Genomic DNA, 25520 nt, shown 5'->3' with positions numbered 1-25520 from the left:
TAAACATGTCTTGCTTTTGAACACTGATAATTTCATCCAAATCAGAAAGCTGGAAGTCATCCTTGAAACTTTCATTCCCAACTCTCCATCTGTATGACACTGAATTTACCCTTTAGTTGATCCCCTCTTCCTGGATAGAGTCCAGTGTCACTCTCTGCACAGTTCCAGTCCTCAACATTAGTCTTTGTTTATGTCAAAGGTCACATTACCTGTCCTTAGGTTTATAACTTATCTTGAAGCTTTCAATTGAAACAAAAGAATTAAATTATTTTTCAGCCTTAAATTATTCAGTGCCCGACTCTGGGGCTCTGAAGTACAGTCTCCATATGGTGGTCCTCTGCTTGCAAGGCTCACTGTGCAGGATTCTACATCATAAGCTCTATCTTTACCCAGTGTATTTTAGTGGCAAAGAAAAATGATGTGTGTTGAAGGGCACTGAACCTTAAAGGATACAGATTTCCCATAGAGAGAAAAGGATATTTACTCATTTCTGGTCATTTCTCTTCTGATTGAGGAAATCTGGCAGAAAATAGTCCTTAGGATCTCCTGTGATAATGAGTCTCAACCATAAAAGAAGAGTTAGGAGGCAAAGAAGACCCAATACTCAATAACTACTTCATTAATAAGCCAGAGATTAGTTAGTGGGCTTCTAAATACTGGACACTGTGTGTAAATTCTCAGTACTGATGTTGCTATGCTCATCTGTGCACATGGCAGCAGGAAATGAATATTCTAGTTTCTCAATCCCAGAATGATTGACACTTTCAGGAGGTAATCCTTCTACGGTGGTCTGTCCCGCACATTTTATACAAGATGTGTGCAGCGTCCCGGGCCTTTCTTCCTAGAGATCAGTAGCCACCACCTCCCACTTGTGACAACCAAAAACATCTCTAGGCATTGCCTAATTACCACTGAGAGCGCAGAATGCTTTAGACAGAGAATCACTGCTCCAAAGATGTTATGCACTTAAGTTCACAGCAGGGAGTTTGGAGAGAAGAAATTTTAAGGGATGGAATTGGTACCGATCCTGGACAGAGAAGCCTGAGTCTCAGGGCAAGGGGAATAAGAAAGACAAGGGAAGCCAGCCTGGACTGAAGAGCAGAGTACACAGCGAATGCTGCAGATGGTGTACGGAACTTCTCCATAGTCATGAAAAATCGCCACACTCCCTGCATACATCCTGAGTGTGTACTCTCATCTCTTGGCACATAACTTTCCTCTCCACAAAACACCCTATGTCATCTTCAGGTGACTGCATGACCGTGACAGAAAGGAAGTAGAGATGATAAACATCAGAGATGGTGGTATAGCCACAGTTTTATACAATGCATATATAATTTTTATAGGCCAGTATCATCTTTGCTTTTCAACTAAACAGCTTCTACTGTGTATGCCCCTATATCTACTGAACAGTCAGATCCTCTCTTCTGTAACACTCCCAGAATACAATTTTATTCTAAGATGTGCTCTCAGTGTAAACAGATACTTCCTCTGTTTTCATTTTAAGTTTTAGAAATACTAAGAGGACACATAATGAATCCATCTTCCTCTAAGCAAACTGACTTTAGGAAAGTTAATGATCTATGAATGGATGCATATGCTTATTGTATTCCCTGCTGAAAATCTGTTCATGTGTGTTTATAAACAATGTTTGAATTTTTAAATTCTGACCTAGCATCTTAATACACTGAATATAAGAACCAGCATGGTTCACTGGTTAAAATCCAACACACACACACACACACACACACACACACACACACACACACACAAATTAAATGTTGAAATAATTAAGTTGACTTTTGAGTTCACTTATGCTTTCATTTAACCCAGACCCAACAGTAGGAAATTCATATGAATTCTAAATGATTTGGTACAGGATTGAGGCTTGCCTAGGTAAATAATAATATGTGGAAATTCAAAATACTTGAATGTAATTGCAGAACCAATAAAGCTGAAAGTCCTAGTGGTTTCTCCCAGAAGTCTATGAGCATCTGCTATTTCCATGTTTATTACAGATTTTGCATTTCATGGAGGTACAGGTTTGTACACTGACTGAAGGAAAATTTCCAATAGTACTAAGGTGTTTTAACAGTAAAGGTCTGATCGATTGTCCTGTGATAGGACAATCATAATATTTCGGTAACGTTGTTTTCCTCAGGCATATTCACAAAACACTGTCACCACTTACTGTCTCCTTGACACAGTAGAGGCCCGAGTTTATAAGCTGCTTCTGAGTGTGGCCGGCCCGTGTCTGTAATCACTATCTTAGTTACTGGCAAATGTTCTTTATAAGAAAGGAATCCAGTGTCATTGGTCCTAAAATAAACAAACAGCAAAAAAAAAAAATCAACAAAACAATTCCTAAAATGATTCTGATTAATATAATTCTAAAATAAATAATAATTTTCCTTGCATTTCAAAACCAAGATGTTGGAAGGTAAATTTGCACATTCACCAGAGAATGCGTCCAACTGCTCATGTGAGAGTATAGAATAAGCTAACATCTTAACATCTCTTGCAGACATTGAAACATAGGATATAAAATGCAAGTCAGATCTAAAATAATATAAATCTCGAATACAGGTGGAGATTTTAAGCTTTAGTGTCCCCCTCCATCTACCTGTTGACTGAAATGGTTAATTCGTGAATATCCCATGTGTTGGCCGAGCCTAGGCACGTAGATCTAACATTTCTCCATTTAATGGTTTTTCTCAGAAGATTCTTGTGTTTCTTTTTACTCTTGGATGTTTTTTGTTGGTCTCCTGCATATTGTTTTGAATTTAACTGTATTTTCTCTGTTACCTTTCTGGCTAAAAGTCTGTTCATTATATTTTAATGCTTACTTCACAAATTACAAAATTAATCCTTCACTTACCCTGGGTCACTTACATTCTATGTTGTCTAACATTCTAAAACATCAGAAGCTTGCTGTAGGTTAGTGTATTCAATACTCCTTCACTCACATACTTGTTTTGTATGTTAATTATCTCATGTATTTAAACCTAGCTGTTATAAACCATGCAATATAATTAAATAACGAATTTTATTTTGGTAATAAAAAAAAAGAATTTAAACACCAGGTTTTTGTATTGGTCAGCATGGTTATAATTTCCAGACTACTTAATACTCTTCTGAATGTCTGTTAAGCCTAGAGAATCTCTTAAAGTTTTCATTTCAGATATTGTACTTTGATATTCTAAAATTTATATCTTATTGTCTAACATAGTTCTCACGTATTTGCTTAAAATTCTGTCTTCATTTACTATAATTATTTTCACTTTTATGTTTTTTATTGTACCAGCATCGAACTAACACCCTCACGCTTGCCAGGCAGGCACTTGTATCTGCTGAGCTCAATCCTCAGTGTTACCTTTACATCTTTAAACATGTTAATAGTAGTTGCTTTAAAATGTTTGCTTGCTCCTTTTTTTTCTTCAGCATCCCAGAGTTTGTCTTGACTTTAGAACAAAGTAGACTATTCTACTGAAATATTCCATAAATGGCAATATTCTAGATATTACATATGTTATAAAGTCTGAATTTTGTTATTTTTCCTTGAGGATTTCATTATTATTTTTACAGGTACATAGTTAAAGCACAACCTTCACAGGTTATTGATGAATTATGCTTTGGTAATTGGCTCTAAATATATTTCAAAAATGAAGGAACACCTAGTTACACACTGTTGTAAAAAGAATAAGTGACTCACACATAACAGATTCCTCTATTTTCTTCTACTAAGCAAATAAAATGGACATGACTTATGGTCACTTAAAAATACTCAAAAGGGCTTTGAATTTAATTAGCATTCAGGATTAAACCGTACCACATCCCCCAAAAGCTATCTTTGTTTATTTCTTCATTGGACTCGCTGGTATGCATGCACAGAGGGATTGTTTTATCTTGAAAAAGGAAATCAAGAGACCCTCACCATTCACTCCGGTCAGCATCACAATTGCAGTGATATTGATCATCGATGCAGTTCCCTTCCAAGCCACAAGTACATTTTTGTGGGTCAGGCACTGAGCCTCCCCAGTAAGTCTGTGTTTCGTTAGTTCTTCCGACCCACCAGCTCCGAGGAGTTCCGTCTGAAAGACAAATGTGAGAAATGTAACATCTGCTTCCCTGCCAGCATAAAGACCTTCCTTCCTGAATCATTAAAAAGAAGAAAGATTGATGCGATATAAAGATACGCTCAACGCTGTAATTGATGGCATTTCCTGATGACTTTTTTGAAAAACAATTTAACATCATTTAGTTTTAGATACGTTTTTCCTTGAGCCGAGAAGAAACTGGCAATTTCAGTTTAATTTAAGCACTATCATTAAAAAATGTATTGAGAGCAGTTCATATATGCAATTTCTTTAAAAATAATTTCTGGAACACATGGATATCAAAATATGAAATGCAATTATTAACAAAGCCAAATTGATTTAAAATCATGAAATGTACCATTAAAACATTATGAAATGTTACATAAAGGCACTGATTTTTCTCATTTATTTATTGACTAAAATGTACCAACTGTTGATTAAACATTAGGCCTGGCATGGTGCTCCCTCATCGTGATTGAAGATTTATTTGGAGGCCTGTGTTTTCTCTTCCACTTAAAGTCTTGGCTATTTATTTGGAGGCTACAGAAAGAACACTGAAAGATCTTCATGCCTCCAGCTAATATTACACTAAAAAAAGTTCCCTTAGCCAGATGCATCTTTTTTGATGATGAATCTTCAGCTACCAGCTCCTTCTCAGAGTTTAGACTAAAGATGATGCCAAGGAGCTCAACCAAGGAATAGACAGAACATTTAGGCGAGGATTTGTAGAAAAGGAACTGAGGCATGTAGGCACTATGTCTTAGGAAAAAAATACAGGGAAAAAGCATAGACACTAGAGAATCAGGGCACAAGAAGACTGGAACATCAGATCCATCACCTCCTCAGAGATGTGTGATCATTTTATGCTGACTTTCAAACCTTTAAATGGTCCTCATCAGCCCCACTGAGAATCTGGTCCTTTTACTAATTTCTGCCCTTACTTCCAAATGTCAGTGTTCATTTTAACCTACTACTAGATGGCCCTTGCTAATGCTGACACTGTCTCTCCTCATAGATTGGCTTTCCAGCCATGTAAAGAAAAAAAGAAAAAGCAAACAAGCAAATTGGAAGCATGAGCTATACATAAAAGTATTAATATTGAGTTTTCATATTTGCATTTGTATGATTAACTCATTACCAAAAAGTCTGGAAAATATACCTAATATATCTTAATGTGCAGTTGAAAAGATTACAAGGGGTGGTTAAAAATAGTCAATGACTAATTTTTTAAGAACAGCTTATCACAGGAGAAGACACATTGCCAAGAATGATGGGATAGGAGTCCTCAAAGTGAGGGGGAATATCCTGAGTATCTTCAGGAGGATTAATGACCATGTTTCTTTTATTGTAATAAATATTTTTATTTATTTAAACAATCACCATAGTTTTCATTCACCCTTCATCAGTCAGATGTTTAAAACATTGCAACGTACCCTCATCCACTATTCACAGGCCTGACATTGTGTGGTTTCTGGCTCTTCCCCAAAGTCAAAATGACCATGAAAAGTAAATACATGAACTGATTCACGACCTTGAGGCAGGTAGACCAACAAGACTAAGACACTCCCCTAAGACACTCCAGATAGTTTGAAAAGTAGCAAGAAAAATAACGAAGTGAATTAGAAGTGAGAGAGGATATTTCAAGGGGGATTAATGCCAATGACTCTTTTGCTGTACCATTTTTAGAAATAAAGTATAAATAAATATTTAACATCGTGTTTCGATCACACTGCATAGGTTCAGAGATAGAAAAGAAATCATGATTTCTGAGTACAAAATCATACATTTTTATCTAAATTTCCTATATCGTAGAGATTCCTAAATATTTTAGTGATCACATACTTTGGGTACATCCAAAACTTTTTAAAGAGTACTAATTTCTAAAGTCATGTAAAATTAAAATTTTAAATTAAAATTTTAAAATGCTGGTGATCAGATATTTTCCATTTCCATTATCATTTTCCATTTTGAAACCCTAACTGATTTGAAGAGCCCAATAATCATCTTTCCATTGTGCTGACGCATGGATCCTTAGCTAATGATAGCATATTTTTATAGCATTCCATTATATCTGCAGCTACATCCTCCTCACATTTGAAACAGCCAGTGTACTGAGACCTGAAACTCTAGCTCTAACGCCACCTTCCTGTTCTTCTCCCCATATTCCTTACTGCGACCTCCAAATCTCAATTGTTTTATCCCTTTCAGTCTTTCTACCTCAGCCTGCACCTCACATCCCAAAGGAACGTGAGCTTCATCAAGCTGAGGAAAACTCAGTGCTAACATTGTGATATCCCCCATCCCTTGGCCTTTGGGGTTTACTGCTGCCTTTACCAAGGGTTCTCCAGCCTGGCTCAAAGAGTTTAGGAGATCCATGGGTCCCCCTGGCCACAAGGCTGACAGGTTTTCATGCTTACTATCACTTTAATTTGTGTGGTACTGGTTCCCTATTTCTTTGGGCATTTTGTTTCCTGGTTCCATTACCGTTGGGCTCATGACATCGATTATTGACTTTCCTTCTGTTTCATTTTTTCAGCTCAATTATGTAAAACTGACGAGCAAAAATTGTATACATTCACATATCGTGTGTGTCACAAGGAACTTTGAGGTACATACTCACTGTGACATGATTTACCAATCATGTCTTGCCAACCATCACCTCCATCACTTCACAGAGTTTCTGTGGTAGGGGGCAGACGACCAAGCTCTCCACTATTCTTTCAGTCCTAATATTTTAGTACATTATTGTTAACCACAACTACGAGTTTGTACTGTTTGGCCAACAGCTTCACGCTCTTCCACTTCTGGCCCTCACTCGCCACTCTATTACTGTCTATTTCCATGCATTCAACTTTTTTAGATTTCACATGAAAATAAGATTATGGATAAAGTATTTGTCTTTCTGTGTTTAGCCTATTTCACTTAGCACAAGGTCCTCCGTTATCTCAAAGAGATTCCCATAATTATCGCAGCCTTATTCATAACAGCCCAGATACAGATAGAACTTAAATGTCTACTGATGGGAGAATAAAGAAATATATATATATTTCAGCTTTTAAAAATGAAGAAAATCCTGCCATTTATGACAAGGATGAACACAGTGAAGATCACAACAAGTGGAATAAGATAAGTATTCAGCAACAGTGAATAATTAATTCCAAACTATAATCACACTGCTCTGGAGAGCTAAAAACAAGAGGAGCTCACTTGCACACTCTGCGTGAGCTATGCTAGCCAATCATCACGACAACCCTGTGAGACTGGCTTTATTGGCACCATTTCAGAGGAGAGAAGGCAAAGACAGAGATTAATGACTGAGCCATTCATTCATTTGACAAAGCAAAGATTCATCTAAGTTCCAAATCTAGAAAACAAATGACCTGGAGCCTGAAGCTACCTCTCTCCCTACCCATAAACCTTATAACTTTTGCGCTGCTGCTGTCTGATCCTCATCCACAGATAGGATTGAGTCTTAGGGGGAGAGGAGATTTATGATGGGCCAAGCAAAGGTGAGATTGGAGAGATCAAAGACCATATGAGGCTATGCTGAAAAAGGTGGGGGCGGGGATGGGAGGCAGCTCTGGTACAGGAGAGAAAACAATCTAGTATTTAGTGGGTGGAGAATAAATAAGAGAGATGCTTAAATGGAAATGAAAGGTTCAAATGCCACATGAAAAGCTCCACATTTTTATGGGTGATCAATATGACATAATATTCATAGGAAACATTTTTAAAATATTCTTATTATTCTATGTGGAACTGTAGTCCTAGAACTGCACAAAACACCAATGAAGTTGTTTTATTGCACAGATGCCTTAAAATCTTCTCTAATATCTCAACAAAAACGTACCAAAATATCAATACTAGAAAACAGTGTTATGGGACAGAGGTGAGGGCTGCTCCGGTGGGTCAGACCAGCACACACGGCCCTTGGCCCCAAGCAGAAGGTCTGTGGCGGACAAGTTTAGCAGGAGAAGGTGTGAGCGCTTCTTGAATAGAGGACAGTCATGAAGGAAGCAGTGTTTTCTAAAGGTTAACTTCCTTCATGAAGAGGAATATTCTGGGTTATATATTGCAGGGATAGAAGATACGGCGAAATGGCAAGCCGGGCACTTTGTCCAAGGACAAGGTCACACATACGGGATAGGACCTGCTCTAGGGCAGAAAAGCAGGACTCTGAGATATCCTGACCTCTTGAGACATTCTAAAGGAAGAAAATGAAAACTCTAAAACAGAATTTAGGAAACTTGTTCTTGGGAGAATGAAAGAAAGTGGTAAGATGGGTTTTTTTTTTTTTTTTTTTTTCTTTCCAGGCACAGTGGCACACACGTGTGATTTTAGCTACTTGGGACACAGTGGCAGAAGAATTGCAAGCTCAAGGTCAATTTAAAAAATTTAGTAGACTCTGTCTCAAAATAAACATAACAGGAGATGAGGGTGTAGCTCAGGAATAGGAGATCTCTGCTTTGGATCCCCAATATCACACACACAAAAGAACTGGTTTTCTGATTTCTTCTTGAGCTACTGAATCAAACTGTTCCCAGCAGCAGCCTTTTCTAATTTTCAATTATCCCCACAGGCAAACTGTCAACAATTCATGAAAAAGAGCCATGCAGAATAGACACTTTCAGGAATGGAGTTATATTTGTATTAGCTCTTTTCCATGATAAAATGAAGCTTAGGTGTCACTTGCCCTTTATAAGGATAAACCCCGAGCATTCGCAGAGGATCAGAATAATGTACATAATGTACAGTTATCCCATTAGGGCCAGAAGAAGAGTCTGAAAGCAATCAGGGCTTTGAACAAAGCTCAATGCAAATTGACCTTGTTCTTTTCTCCAGGCAAAAGTGACTTCCAGACTGTGACATGTTTGCTAAGCACGCAGCCCTTCGGTGGAGCTGAAATCCTCAGGAGCTGGTTGAGTGAGCAGGCTGTGCACCATATAGAGTGGGACAGAGGCCTCAGTTTACTTACCTTGCTGATTTACAAGCCGTGATTTCTTGCAGTAGTAAGCCAGCTCCTGCTCGCAGTGCTCTGCACGGTTAATTGTGGCCTGGAGTTGCTCCATGCTGGCCGTGTACTCGAAAAAGCCAGCATACGGGTTCTCTGGATGAGCGTTTCTGACTCTTGTTATGTCAGAGCCGTTGTGCTGTATGATGGCCCATGCAGTTTCTTGTATGCAGAAATGGGGGAAGAAAGAGAGGAGACCATCACTAGTCTGCAAAAGTTAAAATAAATAAAGAAAATCAAAGTCACCTCTTATCTGAGTCAAATTTGTCTAGTCATCTAACCTCTCTGAGAAGCAGACTCAACACAAAGGATCTTCAAAAATCTTAAATTACAGTAAAGCAGCTCTTTTCCCTGAAATGTATGCTGTCACCACGCATTTACAGTGATTTTATTTTCTTCTCATTTTATTTAGAGAGGCAATATTTATGATGGAAACTATGAGAAAATCTATATTTTTGTGAAACATTTCATTTCATCAAGTCTGATATTTTATCTTTTCTTAAAAGAGGCATCATTATTTTGTCTTCCTTTAAGAGAGGGAAGTGCTGCCTATTACAATTGCAAGACATTATTGATTGTGATGTTACAATGTGAGAAAAGATGCACACTGTAAATGTTGAAATAACTTGTATTACAGCATATAAGCAATCACTTTTTTATTCTTACAAAGTTTTTATGTTACTGGCAAAAAGAAAATCAAGTTTTCATATATACTGCCCTCTCTCTTATGTCGACATTTAAGTGAGCATACATCTATTTCTCTTTAAATCAAATTTTCAACTATTCATCTTAGTGCCATGCGATCTGTGTAGTTTGACAGTCCAGTGGGAAGCTAGTCTTTGAAAATGAGCACACTGGACAGAGCAACTCAGCTAACACTGAATGTAAAGAGCTCCCACTACTGGTACCTGAGTGTGGACAAACCTTTCCATCATTCTGAATCCCAGAATTACTTAGCAGAAATTAAAATCCCACAGTGTGTGTAATAGAAGATGCATGTGTTTGTACCCATCCTCAATTTTCCCTTTTCATGCTGTATTTGCTCCAGTGTAGGCAGGCACAGGACAGATTAATGGAAAGGCCTCTGGTCTAATAAGTCACAGAGTAGGAATTGTCAAAAATCTCTTCCGTATGCACTGTTTAAAATCATAACTTGTCTATGGTACAGGGAAATATTGCAAATTGGAAGCGAACAAGTCATAGACCTTTTTCACCTCTCTTTAACTGACATTCACAGGACTCAACCATGCAAATGGGATGAGGAGACTGCCTGCAAAGGTTCACTCCCACCCTCATTCAGTCATCTGGAGGCCGAGGTTAGCTACCAAAGATGGGGAAGGCTTATCGCCTTCTGTGTGTAGACTGTTGCTTTCCTCGGAAGCCATAGCTGGTATTTTTATTTCTTTCTTGCATTCCAGTTCAGCCCAGAGCAGTGGCGGTGAACCTATGTCACACATGTTGCAGTGTGCTGTTTGCATCATTGAAAGCTCTAAAAGGTTCGCCATGGCTGCCCTGGAGCTTTGTCAGTAGGACGCTTTTCTCAAAGGGGACATGAACTATAAACTAATGGAATGAATTCTGGGTGTCCAGCAGGACAAGGTAGAGGCCATCAGGAGATGTGATTGTGGACCTGGCATGCATCCGTGTCCTTAGAAAAGTCAAGTTAAATCTGAGTCTCGCTTGCCAAACTTGGAAAATAAATTGGCAGAACTGGCCGAAAGAGTAGGTCAGAAACTCTCTACTTCAGCCAGCTCAGCTATGGCTGTTGGAAGTTTAAGGTTATTATTAAAAGGCAAATCTGTCAGCCTCATTTCTGCTGGATTTTCCTTGTATTCCTGAGCAGAACAGCTCACCTTGTCTTGCGGTGATTCAGTGGTGTGGGCCAGTAGCTGCCCAAAGAGCAAGACAATAAGCCAGCTTGAGGCCTTTGTCTCTGTGCCTTTTGGGAGAATCTTCTCTGCAGTTTAGCATCCACGGGATCACAATTAACACAGGAGTCTAAAGGGCTTTTAGGACGTGATGAGAAACTCAAGGCCACAGTGCATGGCAACCATTAAAAGGCAGCTCATAGAAATGTTTCTTTCGGACATTCTAACATACTTCAATATCACTATAGTTTCTTTAAGCAATTCGATTTTCTAGTTAAAACATTACAAACTTAAAAAGATGGTCAGACAATCTAGATTTCCAGGGCAGATGCCATGAAATCATCACAGGAGATTCTGAGCAATGGAAGCATGGAACAACTACTTTATCATACCTCGTAATACAATGTTTTGTGATTTTATTACTCTCACTATGAGATAGTTTCTGATATGCAGCGTGTGTGGGTGTGTGTAGGTGTGTGTTACTATGATTGGACCCAGGGCCTCTGCATTAACCTATATTCCCAGCCCTTTCTGTTTTCTTTTTCTTTTAAATAGGGCTTGCTAAGTCACTTGGTTTCCTGAGCTAAGAAGTATGAACTTCAGTCTCTCTGCCTCAGCTTCCCAGAGTGCTTGGATCACAGGCGTGGACCATCGTATCCAGCAGTTTCTGACACGTTAACCATGGCATCTCCTGCCAGTAGCACAAAGGATTGGCAAAACATGCAGAAGATACAAGGTAGAGCAATGAAGAAATAAACAAACAAATCAATAAAAACAAGACGGTGCCCAGATGCCAGCATATCCTCCCATGTTACCAGATTCTGATCCATGATGGCTGTGAAACTTTTACTGACATTACATTATTTTATAACTCTCACTTATAGTTCATCTATAAGATTGCAAAATAAAGTCTGAAACTGTGGAGGGAATGAGATGCTACTCTACGTGTAATGTCACAGGTTGTCCTGTATCACATACAGATTATATCTACTTGGCACTGGGTATCTATCTTTCTGTTTATCTACCTACCTGATCGACACAGGAGCTTTGGACAGACTGTTCACTTACAAGGATTCTCTGTGGCATGGACTAGAGGCTGATAGAATCATGCCAGGTGTGCCCAGCATTGCATACCGTCCTCATACCCTGGAGAGCCAGCCAGCATTGGGAGACCTGGTGCTGACAGCACGGCTCGAGTACCTGCTCCCTCCATAGAGTCAGGAGAGAATTTCCCTCTAGAAGGTAACAAATTTCCATGCATGTAAGGGGAAGAGGTACAAGCTCTTAGGCTTTTATTATTCCTCAGGAAGTAGGCAGGGCATCTGCGGGAGATAGGCCCTTAAATCTCCCTGGAGAATTTACTACCTTTGACTTCTGAAACACATTTACATTTAATCATCCTTTCACCTAAGTCAGTAGAATTGCTTTGCATTTTAGTTTTTGTTTGCTTGCAGTTTTGTGGGGTTTCAGAGGTTCTTTGTTGTTTTTTTGTTTTGCTTTGCTTTGCTTTTTAAAAAAAGGCATTAGTTTCCTACAAGTTAGTAATTCTTTTGCATAAGCAAGCAGCTTCTGCCAGGCACAGGTGTCATTCCAATATTCCTCGGGCATCCATGTCTCAGTTCTTTGGATTCTCCTTTGAACTGGCTTAAAAGCTTACCAATTTCTTCATCAATAATAAATTAAAATCTCTCTAAAATATGTATTTAAGAACTTACTTTCGTATTTGTATGAAAGTCATGATTCTGCTTTCTTGAAAACTATCCTTTACTAAATGCAACAAGACTTGTAGGCGAAGGAGACACAGGGAAATGAATAAGAAGAGATTGCTGAAAAAGACAGAAAAATCTATGAAGTTTAAAAAATAGGATAGTAATTTGGACTTACTGGTGTCTTTCCCTGAAGAGATTTCTAATAATATGAATTGTAAATAAAGCTACTGAGTAATTAAGAATTTGATTTACCTTAGGCTGACTGCTATTTTTTAGTGTGATAACGGCATAAAGAAAAAATGTGCTGTTTAAGCAACACAGTTAGTTGCAAAGCTGGGTCGCTTCATGCTTAATAGCTGAGGGTGACAGATGTGATAAAGACCTGAAGAACAGGTGGAAGAGTTACACTAAGTAAGGCAGGAAGAAGAAAGAGAAAAAGAGTGAGCAGAGCACATGGGACATCAGAATACTCAGTTTGTGTTTCACTTCTTAGCCATTAAGAAGCCTTTCATATTGAAATCAGTAGAGATAACTATGTTACATGTCTGATGCTAGACTCACATGGGGTGTCTGTTAATAATGCAGAGGCTTGGACCTTAGTCTCTAAATTTACTGAGTCAGGGAAAGTAAACTCAGGCATCTCAGTAATGGTGTAGCGGGAAGTGGTAAATTTAAGGCAGAGAATTTCCATTTTCACTACATTTAAAAGCCACTGTTATAGTGCTCATCACTTCCTCCCCACTGTAACAATTGTCCTTACAATGCAATGTTTGATGATGGAAAATTTCTTGAACATAAAACTCTCACATTACAGAAAAAGCAGTGAGGTTAGTATAGGAGAAAACAAACCTCTATATCTCAATGAAGACCATCACTGGGATTCATCTTATCCTAAGTAGTTTTAAACTATATTTAGAATATTCTATTCACAAAGAAATTTCAGTCTTTACCATAGTTTGGAAAATTACCCATTCAAAATAGATTTTTTTGTTTATATTGTTTAGCTTGTAATGCTTAGAGACATTTTAATCTATGCAAAATCATTTGAAAGACACTAATTCTAGGTTTATATTTTTTTATACGGGGTACACGTTTGCAAGTTACTGAGTCAGCATTTTTTTAGTTTCATGATTGCTACACTGATTTGAGTAACAAGAAGATACAAGTAATGAGACCTTAATCAAAGGTACCTTTCCTTGTGGGAAAGCCTTCACATGGGGAGAAAAGAGACCAAGGGCACATATCCTAACCTACCCATCTCCTCTCATAGTCTTATCCTGCTGTCCTTCTGCTCTCTGAATCTAGTTTTCCTCATTTGCAAAGCCTGACATATGAGGTGAGTTTGAAGCTATAACACCTAAGGTTGATATGCTCTGGAGCTGTCACTCGTGTTTGACTATGTTTTGATATTCCAGAGCTTCTAGACACATGTCATGTCTCAGAGGAGATTATCTGTGTCTCTGCCCTTAACGATTTGCAGATGCAATTCAGAAAGTTACACAGGGCCGATACATTACTGAATTATTACCCATAGTAAATATAAGAGACAGATAGATAGTCAGCTCTCTTCATTCATGAATTTGCCTACTCGCTAAAACATATTTCTAATTCCAACATTTTTGCAGTCATTTGAAGACATGCACAGAGCAGCAAAAAATATGTGTATCCAATAAACATGATCCCAGCTGAAGCTGAACGAGGGGGTGACCTGTCTAGTGCTTCAACTCTCAATTTGTAAACCAATATCCTATTTGTGTCTATTTTGTAGCACATTTTTCATGGCTTTATGCTTCAGGTTGATGTTTTAGTTAGTTGAAATGGACATCTGGTACTCCTGAGGTGTTGTTGAGGGCTCCTGAGTATAAAAAGGCTCTGATGTACATTAGATAAGCATCCTTCAGGACTGATACACAAGGATTTGGTGGTGATTTCAAAGTCAATGAGTCCTACACCTATGTGTGCATATCAGATAAAGTGTCTTTCATATCAACTACACATGAAACAAGATGAAGTAATGATAGATGAAGACGTTGTCACTAGAGGAGCAAAGGCATCTAGTCTTACTGTATTTCTGATTAGGAACCAAAGTTTAGTATTTGCTAATCCAGTGGCCATGGTGACTTTATAGAGCATAATTACTGCAAATAAGGAGCATCAACTTTGTGTGTATGTTTCTTAAAGCTTTAAAGACTAGAGTTTGTTATCAACTTAGAGCTATCTAATTCTCAAAGCAGAACTTGGTATTACATGTGTACATGAGTAACCCAAGATACATTATTGGCAGCGTAGAATCTGCCTACTTGCTTCACAGGTTTGCAGTGGTAAATTGCTAAATTTCACCCCTATCCAACCTATCTGAATAGGAATTCTTTGACACTTGAATTTCTGTCTTACCATGACAAAGCTTTCCTTTTTGAGACAATGTCTCAGTATAGTTAAAGCTATCTTTGAGCTCACTGTAGCCCAGACTGGCTTCAAATTCAATGGCAATCCTCCTGCCTCAGTCTCCCAAAGTGGTGGGATGACAGGCATGTGGTGGCACATTCTTGTCATCCCCCCAGCGACAAAGCTTTCTTTTTTTCTTTGTGAAGTCTTTTCAATTTATTATACTTAGCAAAGCCATTTGTACACACAAAAATCACAGAATCAGAAACTTCAAACCAGTGTGCACATTGGAACCACTCAGGAAGACCGACTGTTTAAGACCTTGTTTTCCTTACCCCCCTCTGTCGCCTGAGGCTGAAGCTCCTAAGGTGCTGACTGGGAATTTGTGTCCTGCAGACTGCGGAGCTTCATTAGAAGACAAACATGTGGGAACCACGGAATGTTTTAGGTTGTTTTGGCAGTTTCCTCAATAATTGTGTTAATAGGACCATCAAGTGCATGATGTGCAAATTTCTAAAGACACATTCTGTAATGAACCCTTCCCCCACACAGAAAGAAACAAAGGAAAAAAAGAAAGCAAGAATCGGTGCCCTAGACTATACTACCACCTTGTGGTTTTAGAATGAATCAAACACAAAGGAAGTCTTGCTCCGTATCCAGCTGCCTGCTTAGCACTGTATCTGAATACTCCCCGCACATCTGCAACTCAAGCCTTTTCCCCTCAAACCTTTCTGGTTACACCTCAAATAACAGCAATTCAAACTCTCTGGCTGTCCAAACCAAAAACTGGCATTTTCTGACATCTTACAGCTATTTCCGTGTGCAGCTCTAATTTCCTTCCCCATCTGCATAGACACTATTCAGGGCAAGAAGCCACGGTACCCAGCTGTTCCCTGGACTTTTGCATTACTTTAAATGGTTTCCTAACAGCTTTCCTAACTCCTATTCTGAATGCACCATCTCCTCATTTCTCTGCAGTGCTGCTCCTGGATAGGCATTTCCCAGCACAGGAGCCATTGTGATCCCATTAAAGGCAATCAGATTGCACCCACAGTTGCTTAAAACACCCCTAACATCTCCTCATTGCATACAAAGCAAAAAGCCAAAAACTCTACCACCCTGTTGTAAGAACCACGACTCTTCCCCTCCCTGCTCTCCCTACTAGACTCTCTCCTCCTGCCACTTACTCCCGCACCCGGCTAGCCTGGATTTGTTGCTCTTTTCTGAGCACATTTGACAAGATTATCCCTCTCAGGAATTGCCGTTTGCCATTGCACCTTCCTGGCAGACTCTTTCTCCAGTTAGTCACTCCCAGATTCTGAATAGCAAGTCATCCTCTACCACAATGCCTGCCTCAGTCTAATACCGCCCTTTTCTTTTTGTTTTGCTCCATAAAACTTGGACTCACTAGCACAGCACTGTCCAAAGTAACTTTCCGCAATGATGGAAATGTTCTACACCAGTGATGATCAGTAAATAGTACCATCCTTATCAGCCACAAGAAGCCACTGAGCAGTTAAAAGGGGGCCAAGGAGAGCCAGGCGCTCCACGTTTCATTCTAATCTTATTTTGGCTAAATTATTTGTTTGAATTTTAAAATGTTTTGAAATTCATTTAATTCAATCAAATTAAAATTTAAATAAATACTTGCTGCAAGCAGCTGCTTTATTGGACAGCATAGTTCAATTAGAATTCACTATTTGGGTTTGAGAAGGAATGAATTAAGTTTTCTTTACTTGGTTTGTATATTTTATTTCCCCCAGTATTACCGGTTGACAAGATCATTTTGCTTTCACTGCACACCCTATCACCTTGGCAAAAAATAATTCTCCATATATGAGTAAATTGTTTAGACATTATTTTGTTTCACTGGTGTATTCACTGACTTCATTATCAACTGTACACTGTTCTATTTAGCCTGTCAGTATAATGTCTTTAAATCTAATAGAGTTGAGTTCTTCAATTCTGCTCTTAAAGACTGACTTGATTCTTCTTAGCCCTTTACATCTGCTTGGATATTTTAGGATGCTTACCCATTTTCACAATAATCACAATAACCTACAAATGAAAATCCTGCTAGATTATAATGTACGTTTATATTAAATCAATATCAAGTTTGGAAAAAGTGATGCTCTATAATGTTACCTTTTTCAATTAATGAAAATTTTGTATTACTCAACTTATATAGGGTGACAATAGATTTCAGTACTGTTTTGCACTTAGCAGTGTAAAGACCTTGTATATCTTTTATTACATTTGTTACATGTGTTTGAGATTTTTGATGCTGCTGAAAATGCAAACTTCTAAAATATTTTCTAATTGTTTACTGCTGGCATATATAAATGAAATTAATTTTGTATTGATTTTGTATCCAGTGGTAATTTAAAATTGTAATCATTTGCTGCAGTTCATTTCAAATATTCTTTTAAAATTTTTATGTATCTATGTTTCCAATCCTTATGTGGAGCTGGTACGTATACAGAGCACATTTTAATTCCTTTTGTCACCCTCTTTCCCTGATTCTCTTTCTTTCATCTCTTAATTCCCTTCCAATTTGAGAAAGACCAATTTCCATACTAGCTACTATCTTTTACTTTACTCTTTATTTATAATTGAGCTTCTCATATAAGGAAACCCATGCAATATTTAAGCTTGTGTGTCTGATTTCTTTCACTTCACAGTATGATATCAAGGTGATCCATTTCCTACAAAAGGCTCAAATTTATCTTTTTTATGGCAAAGTAATATTCTATCATGTGTCAGTACCACATTTTCTTTATCCATTCATCTGCTGATGAACACAAAAGCACTTCCAAGGTTTAGCTATAATGAACGGTGCTGCTGTAAACATGAGTATGCATGCATCACTGTAATGTGATGTCTTTAACTCTTTTAGAAAGATACCTAGAAGGGAACAGATGAGTCAAATGGAATTTCTAGTTTTACTTTTTCAAGGAAATCTCCTTAATGATTTCCCATACCTTACCTAGGCACCTAGAAATAACATGAGTTATAAGTCTTTCTCCAATATTTATGTTTTTCTACTTTGTTCCCTTGCATTATTGTGTTGGCTAAGCCTGAACTTCAATGATGTATGAAGCACACTAATGCTCATAGCAGAAAAAAAACTTTCAGTACTTCACTATAAATTTACATGTGCTATAATTTTGTGGGTACTTTATCAAATTAAAGAAATTCTACTGGTAATATAGTTATCTTTTTTATCATGAATAAATACTGAATTTCATCAAACACAGTTTCCATGACTGCTAATACCTATGCGCATTTACATAAATAAAAAATACTAGAATATAAGCTTCATGTTTATATACCTTTAAAAAGTAAATATTTCTCAGAGCTTTTATGTGTATCAATCTGCTCTAACACATAAAAGCTATTTTGCTTTAGGATATAATAGAAAACATTTATTATGTCATATGTAGATGTTCTACACAGATAACAGGTGCATAGAAAATGACATTATTTTAAATCGTTATCATCAACTCATGTTTTAAAGAGTTATGCTCAGTTGTTTTACTGAACAATACACATTTTAATCAAGTTGCAAAATTAGATCAATTTCCTACTTAGCTCATTTTAATTTTGCATATTTAAAGTGTTCATGCACATTGAACTATTATATAAAAGTCGATTATCTTACCAGTCATATTGCAATAGAGAAGAAATGGTCCCAGAGGACCACTTCCGTCAGAGTCTATATAATAAAACCCTGAGGTATTTCCTCTGTGTTTATAAGCTTCACACGACTGCTCATAGATAGCTGTGAAAAACAAACAAGAAAAGGATCATCATAATGAAAGAGTACAAAATAAAGCTCTTGAATTTTAGGAATGGCGTGTACATCAGTAGCCACAGGAGAGGGGGGAAATCTGTACTTTACAATAGAAAAATTCTTCTTTTCTTTTTAAATCCATGTACACACAAAATGATAAGATAGAAAAAAAGAAGAATGAGGCTGCATTTTATGATTCATCACTAAAGGAAAATGAGTTTGTTTCATCAGAAGAAAAATTTAGCCTAATTTTAAATTAGGAAGAACATAAGAGAGGAAGGCCATTATTTAAATGTTAAGCATCTTTTAAGTACAATCTGATCCTTTATGACAACAGTTTTGGAATTTCTAATGCTAGTATCACCTTGTAATAGCCTAACATTTGAAGCACAATAGTGTAATCTTAAATAAACTGCTGTCATCTAATAATTATGTAGTAGAAACATTTTATGTAAAGTCAGCATACACCTTCCTCAGATAAAATGAACTAGAGGTAAGTGTATTTTTTCATAGAACAAAGATGAGTCGAAGCTCATCATCAATAATTTTAAAAGTAATTTACAGAAGATATTTAGGTAATGCTCTGTAACCAGAACACCAGATAATTAAACTTTAGAGCAAAAGAAATATGTATGTGAAATATGCCCACCAGTAGTCTCAATGTGCTTTGATACATCACTAAATGCGCTTTACAGTACAAGTACTATATTTATTTTCCATGTATAATATCCTTCTTTCATTGACTATTTAGCCAAATGTACTAACAACATGCATTCAGATTTTTTTCTGTGAAATTTGAAATAGTCCCTGGGAAAACATTTCCTGAATCTATTTTAAATTTCTGAAAATTATGCTAATAAATGTTTTGGTAACATGAAACATTATGGCTAGCACGTTCAATGCTACAAAATTTTCAAACAATCTTGGGCATTTACTTCACTTCTCTATAATCTGATGATTTTATTTTGTTCCTGTTATGCATTACATAGTTAAAAATACAGATCACTTTCATTATATTTTCATTTTGTGCACTAAAATGGGTGTGTAAAATGGTTCGTTGATCATCTCCAAATGCACACACATACGTTCAGAAAGGTCTTGAAAGAAGCTGAAAGATGCTCGCACAACTGGGGTGGAGACTGACACTGGAAAGGATACATGAGTGGATCAAGGTAACCAGAAGGACTTTTGCTTTAGGTGTCCTGCTTGAATTTTTATAACATGACTATTTAATGTATTGTTCCCTGATAAAGCTTTTTTACCATACTGGCTCTGCCTCTTCCTTGTACCTAGATCTGTTTTCCTGGCCTCCCTTCTCAGGATGGTTATTAACAAAACCATCAGCTTCATTTGAACAAATATTTGAGAATAACAAATTAATCACTGAATCAAACTGTGTGGGCCACAGAAGAAAATATCTTTCAATTTATCATCTATTTTTCACCGCAAGATGTTTGTGTTTATATTTAGATGGAGTCATTGATCATGATTAAAATGAATTATTAATCAATAAAAATGTATCCAATAGTTTTCAGTTAGAACAATGGGGATAGCGGAAGATATAAAATTTAAAATAGACCGTGTCTCCACTGCTGGATGACACAGGTCCGGTACTTGGCTGCAGTGACAAGTGGAAAGCGCCTTTATTACCAGCACACATTTGCCATCTCTGGCGAGACTCTGCAGTACAAACAGGTGAAGCTGAGTGAGGACCCTGGCAGCACTGGTGAGACCAGCCCTGAACCAGGGCTTCACAGAGTCTTGTGTGAAGGGCACGGGGCTGGAGACCAGCATTCCCCCAATGGGGGCAGGAATAAGAAACAATATGCTGGGTCCTAAGGGTGCCCCAACCTTCTGACTCTGCACCTAAAGCTCTTAAGTTCCACGCCAGGCAGTAGGAGCTAGCACTAGGGTGCAGGATTTCCCTTGAAATTCAGTAATGGTATGAAAAGTGAGTAATTCAGTCACCTGATTACAGGTCATGGATAAGTAGACAACAAAGCGACAAAGTTCTCACATCATGTACAAACTTTGCATTAGAAAAAATAGGTGGCTAATAAACAGGAAAAGAGCATCAGTTATGATCCAGGCTCTGCAGCATGACTTCCTCCTCTGGTTGCTATTCTTGCTCTGTCTCCACTAGTTAAGCAGCCTTGGTCAAGCTTACCTCTCTATTACCTCATGCACTAACTAGGGATAATGGTAGAACCCACTTATTAGAGAGGCCATCAGCACTAAATGACCTACAGTATGTAAAATAGTGGACAAATAGCACTTAGAAAGTGCTCAACTAAATGAACTATTATGGAAAGTGTAAGAATTTCCCACTCCATTTCCCTTCATCATCTTTTTTAGGAAGAATTGAGACAAAATTTAAACAGTATTTAGTGCTCTAGACTGAATGCCATGTGCCCCATAAATGTATATGTTGAAAATCCCCAGTACGATGGTATTTGGTGGGGGTGGAGGTGTATATTCCAACACCAGCTTGTACATGCACAGACAGACACACGTAGCAATGGAGAGGAGGTTTCAGGGGGAAATCACCACAGGTGAGAAGAGCAGGTGCATCTATCTGGCTTACAGCTGTGGCAGGTGGCTCCTGTGTACCCCGTGTTGGTGCAGTTGCAGTGAAAGGTGCTCCAGGACTGAGAGCATTCACCTCCGTGCTCACAATAGTTAGGCAAACACCTAGAAGAAGATGAGGAAACAACTCCCATTTGTCATCTTTAGATCGCATCAAGGGTTCAGCCATGGTCACGTGAAAGAAGAGTGTCACCCACACCCTGCTGAAGTCATTTTAACACGACTAACACTTACGCAGTTGGGTGCTAAGCTCCGTTTACCACAGAGCTAAGCCCTAGGTCATGAACTCCACCTGACTTCAGCCTGTTCTCAGGGAGCTGCTGCTTAACCTTTGATGTGTCTCGCTATGTCAGAAGCCCTTATTTTCCATAACATAAACTTGTTTGACATAACACGGATGCATCTCAGAGCCAGGAATATCAATAGCTGACATGAAATAACATTTCATCACACAGAATTACTACGTTATGTGAACATTTAACAGAAAACGGAATAAAGAGATGGAGTCAGTGGTGAGGGAGGACAATCTATTATTTGGCCTATAGATCTAGAAATACGGAGGGATATAAGACAGACGCATGAGTTCCAGAGAGTGCTCTAGGGTGCTGAATGGAAGTCACAAGTGCTTCCACATTATTTTAAATTTTCAAGAGGAATAACTGTCATAGGCAACATCTGTCTACTGCAGAGTGATTTACTAGCCCGAGGTAGCTCCGTTCCCACATTAGATGATAATACATTTCTGTTCATCGCAACCTGTCTTGGAGTAGCTGGTTTTTAAATAATTGATTTATATAAATCAAGTACTATAGCATGTTAGATGACATTGAACAAAACAGGAGAGTGACAATGTCTGATCTAAATCCAAGTTTTTAAAAGTTATGTAGTGTTCAAAAGGTACACAGCCCAATTACTAAATAGTCGTGTTTATTTGAAAATATTTTTGAATTATGCACATTTGTTTTCCATGAATAAATTCTATTGTGTATACAACATGGGTGTATGGTTTGCATAGAAATTATTACATTGTTGTTTTAGAGAAGCAAATTAACATAGTCATAATAGCTAACCTTTTTGTTTATTTTTGTAGTAAGAGCAGCTAAAAATCTACTCTTTAACAAATATGGTCCAGTTTTGTTACATATAGTTGTACAATAGCTCTCTAGATTTGTATCACTTCTTCAAAAGGTTTCTAAGATATTAGGACACAGATACTTACTAAGTCCTTGGACCCAAAGAGTTAGCATACATTTTTGTCTTAGGGTCATAGTGAAAAACTAAAAAGAGACTTAGGGCAGTGTAGGAAAAAATACTGGTGTCTGTTTCTGCTGGTCACTGAAACCCCGTAATGGACTAATACGGTTTTAACCTCACTCAGCTTGGTTACATCTTAGATAGGTTCCTGCTGACTGTAGTTCCTGACTTTCCTTTCCTTAGGGGGTTCACTTAGAAAACGTTCAATCTTAGATTATTTTTTGCTTTTCTGAGATACAGATCTCCTCAGCTCTTCCCAGTTTTACAGCCAGAAATGTCTTCCTTTAAAAATGCAAACATCAGATGGCTAGAGCCACTGTTTCCTGGTCTCCATGGGAAAACTGCAGCCTCATTTCCATGAGTAGCAATTAGCAGACACCCCGAATGATGGCACTGCCATTGTTAAGTCAGTTGTTAGGACATAAACAGTCATCAAATCGGTTGGACCAGCACCGCTTTTTCAATGAAAGTCTCAGGGATATTATTTGACTTAGAGGCAAAATTATGAGAGCGCTAAAGCACCATGAACAAAGAAGTTTGGGAACTTCTCCAGGTAATGCGGATAGCCCTGACTGGATTATTGATGACTTTCAGAATTTAGAATAAATGGTACTTTGAGACTAAGCCTTTCACTGCTCTCATTCATTTTAAATTAAAACTAGTCCACAGGGGCTGGGGATTTAGCTCAGCGGCATAAGCGCCTGCCTTGCAAGCAGGCAGTCATGAGTTCGATCCCTGGTACAAAACTAATCTGCAAAAGCCAAGAATACATTCATGGTAGGATGTTTGCCACTCCTTTACTAAAACTAAGGGTGAGGACCTCATGTTTTGTTTATGGGACCTTTCCACTTTTAATTTAAAATGTTATTGATTTTTTTCCTGGTTATAATAGATGTCCACTACACAGAAAACACAGTCCAGGAAATAAAGAAGAAAAATCACTTACATTCTCACTTGATACAAATTACCACCACATACATATCTGCCAACAGATTTATACTTGTATATTCATAAATACAGTAATAAACTGATGCTATTTTATACTCTCTTTGTTTAGGATCCACGAAGTATAAAATGAGCCTATTTCCATACCTATTAATTTTATACAAATTTTAGCATTTTATACATTTACCAGAATCCATTCAAAGACCATATAACGATTTACTTCATTTTGAACCATTTTAAATCAATGGCAACTTTAAAAAGGAGATTTAAAAATATTTATTTAAACGGTAACCATACTACTTGGGAGTCAAATAAGAAAAAGACAGAATAGACCATCCTTAGACAGACTTCAACCTTGCGCTTTTTTTTAAAGAGTAGATATAAGCAGCTTTGCCTAAAATCTAAAAGAATATTTAATTACTGTGATATATATATATATATATATATATATATATATATATATAATTTCTGTTTGATCTGCTTCCAAAAGACCCAGTCCCCTTTTTTGATTCCTCCTAGTCAGACTGGATTTTCCATATTTTTAAATAAACTGTGAAAGCCTGAACTGTGGATTTTATTTATATTCATTTTATGATAATATGTGATTTCTGGTAATGTTTGGCTGTTCATATTGTATGAAAACACTCATTTTTTCATGTGTTCTAAACCACTGTATTTGACTTTTTTTTTCTTGTGAGTCATCCCAATATCAAGTAAGACAACCCATCGACCCAGTTTCTTGAGCTTCTAAATATTTCCCTTGGACATTGAATATTTCCCTTGGACATTTTCATCATTATCTTTATTGTTCATGAACCTAAACAAATGCATCTGCCAACACACCCAAACTGAAAGGGATAGGACAGATTTTTATTTAGCTTGATTCCCTCTTCCTGGTAATTTATATTTTAAAAAGGCTTACACATGCATACAGTGTAAAATTTAGCTGCAACTAAAGGCTTTGAAGTAAAATCTATATAACATTATTATATTCAGGGATATTAAATAGACTATATGCCCCAGGATAATGGGGAGCACTGGAATTCAAATCTGATATTCTTCTAAAAACCTTCAACTGACAAGAACTAATCCCTCAATCTCTCTGCATGTCACCTCCCCAACATACTATGCCTTCAGTTCCACCGTAGATAGACTAGCACCATGATCTTCAACTTGACCGGAATAAACCTTACGAGTGACACAATGGGAAAGGAAAGAGGGTGGTTTTATAGGGCTCTGTGGAGAGAGAGACAGGCTGTGGGTATACTGCAGCCTGGAAGGAGGACACAGATGGGCTTGGATGGAAGATGGTCTTTGGGAGCTCAAAGGCAGACCCTCAGAACCAGGCAGTAGAGGTGAACTGGCAGGAAAGCATGAGGGAGTCCCAGGACAGTGGCCCAGACAGCAAGGTGACAGACACCACACTGCAGCGGCCTCTTATTCCATCTCAGTGGTCTCTGCAGTCAGAGTGCCATTGAGATCAGGCACACACCACACCCTCTGCCTTCCCAGGCTCACAGGAGGGTTGGTGATGGGAAGGCTGAGGTGGTGACCCTCCCAAATCAGTTAATATTCTTTAGGAGTTGATATATAAAAGTACACTTAACAGTCCTGTGAACAGTTTAGGTTTAAGCACCTTGGCCAGACCTGTCATCCACCATCACCCCACAGGTAGGTCTCCCTCCCAGGCGTGAGGAGCAGGAGAACAGCTCATCCTGCAGTTATGCCCCTGTCCCCTGCTTTATCTGGAGTCCCTGATTCAGGATCATCCCCATGCATGCCGACAACACAAAATGAGGGCTTCAAGATGAGTATGTGTGGGGGGGGGGAAGGAAGGCATGGTATATTAGGAACTTTGACTGCCCTTGTGTA

At 38.0% G+C, this 25520-nt stretch overlaps 1 protein-coding gene across 1 annotated transcript in view; it reads right to left on the bottom strand.

The window, feature by feature from the left end:
- Cntnap4 (contactin associated protein family member 4) overlaps positions 1-25520 on the bottom strand; it is a 249520-nt gene that overhangs the window by 58987 nt on the left and 165013 nt on the right. The window contains exons 11-15 of the mRNA XM_003472026.5: positions 21448-21554; positions 18732-18851; positions 9073-9270; positions 3935-4091; positions 2192-2319 (exon numbers count right to left, since the gene is read on the bottom strand). Of these exons, the coding sequence (XP_003472074.1) occupies positions 2192-2319; positions 3935-4091; positions 9073-9270; positions 18732-18851; positions 21448-21554 (710 nt within the window). The remainder of the gene's footprint in view (positions 1-2191; positions 2320-3934; positions 4092-9072; positions 9271-18731; positions 18852-21447; positions 21555-25520) is intronic.

Source organism: Cavia porcellus, unplaced genomic scaffold, assembly GCF_034190915.1.
Source record: "Cavia porcellus strain 051 isolate PalLab524CR breed Dunkin Hartley unplaced genomic scaffold, mCavPor4.1 scaffold_4, whole genome shotgun sequence".
NCBI classification, from domain to species: domain Eukaryota; kingdom Metazoa; phylum Chordata; class Mammalia; order Rodentia; family Caviidae; genus Cavia; species Cavia porcellus.
This window is presented reverse-complemented; position numbering and strand designations above follow the sequence as displayed.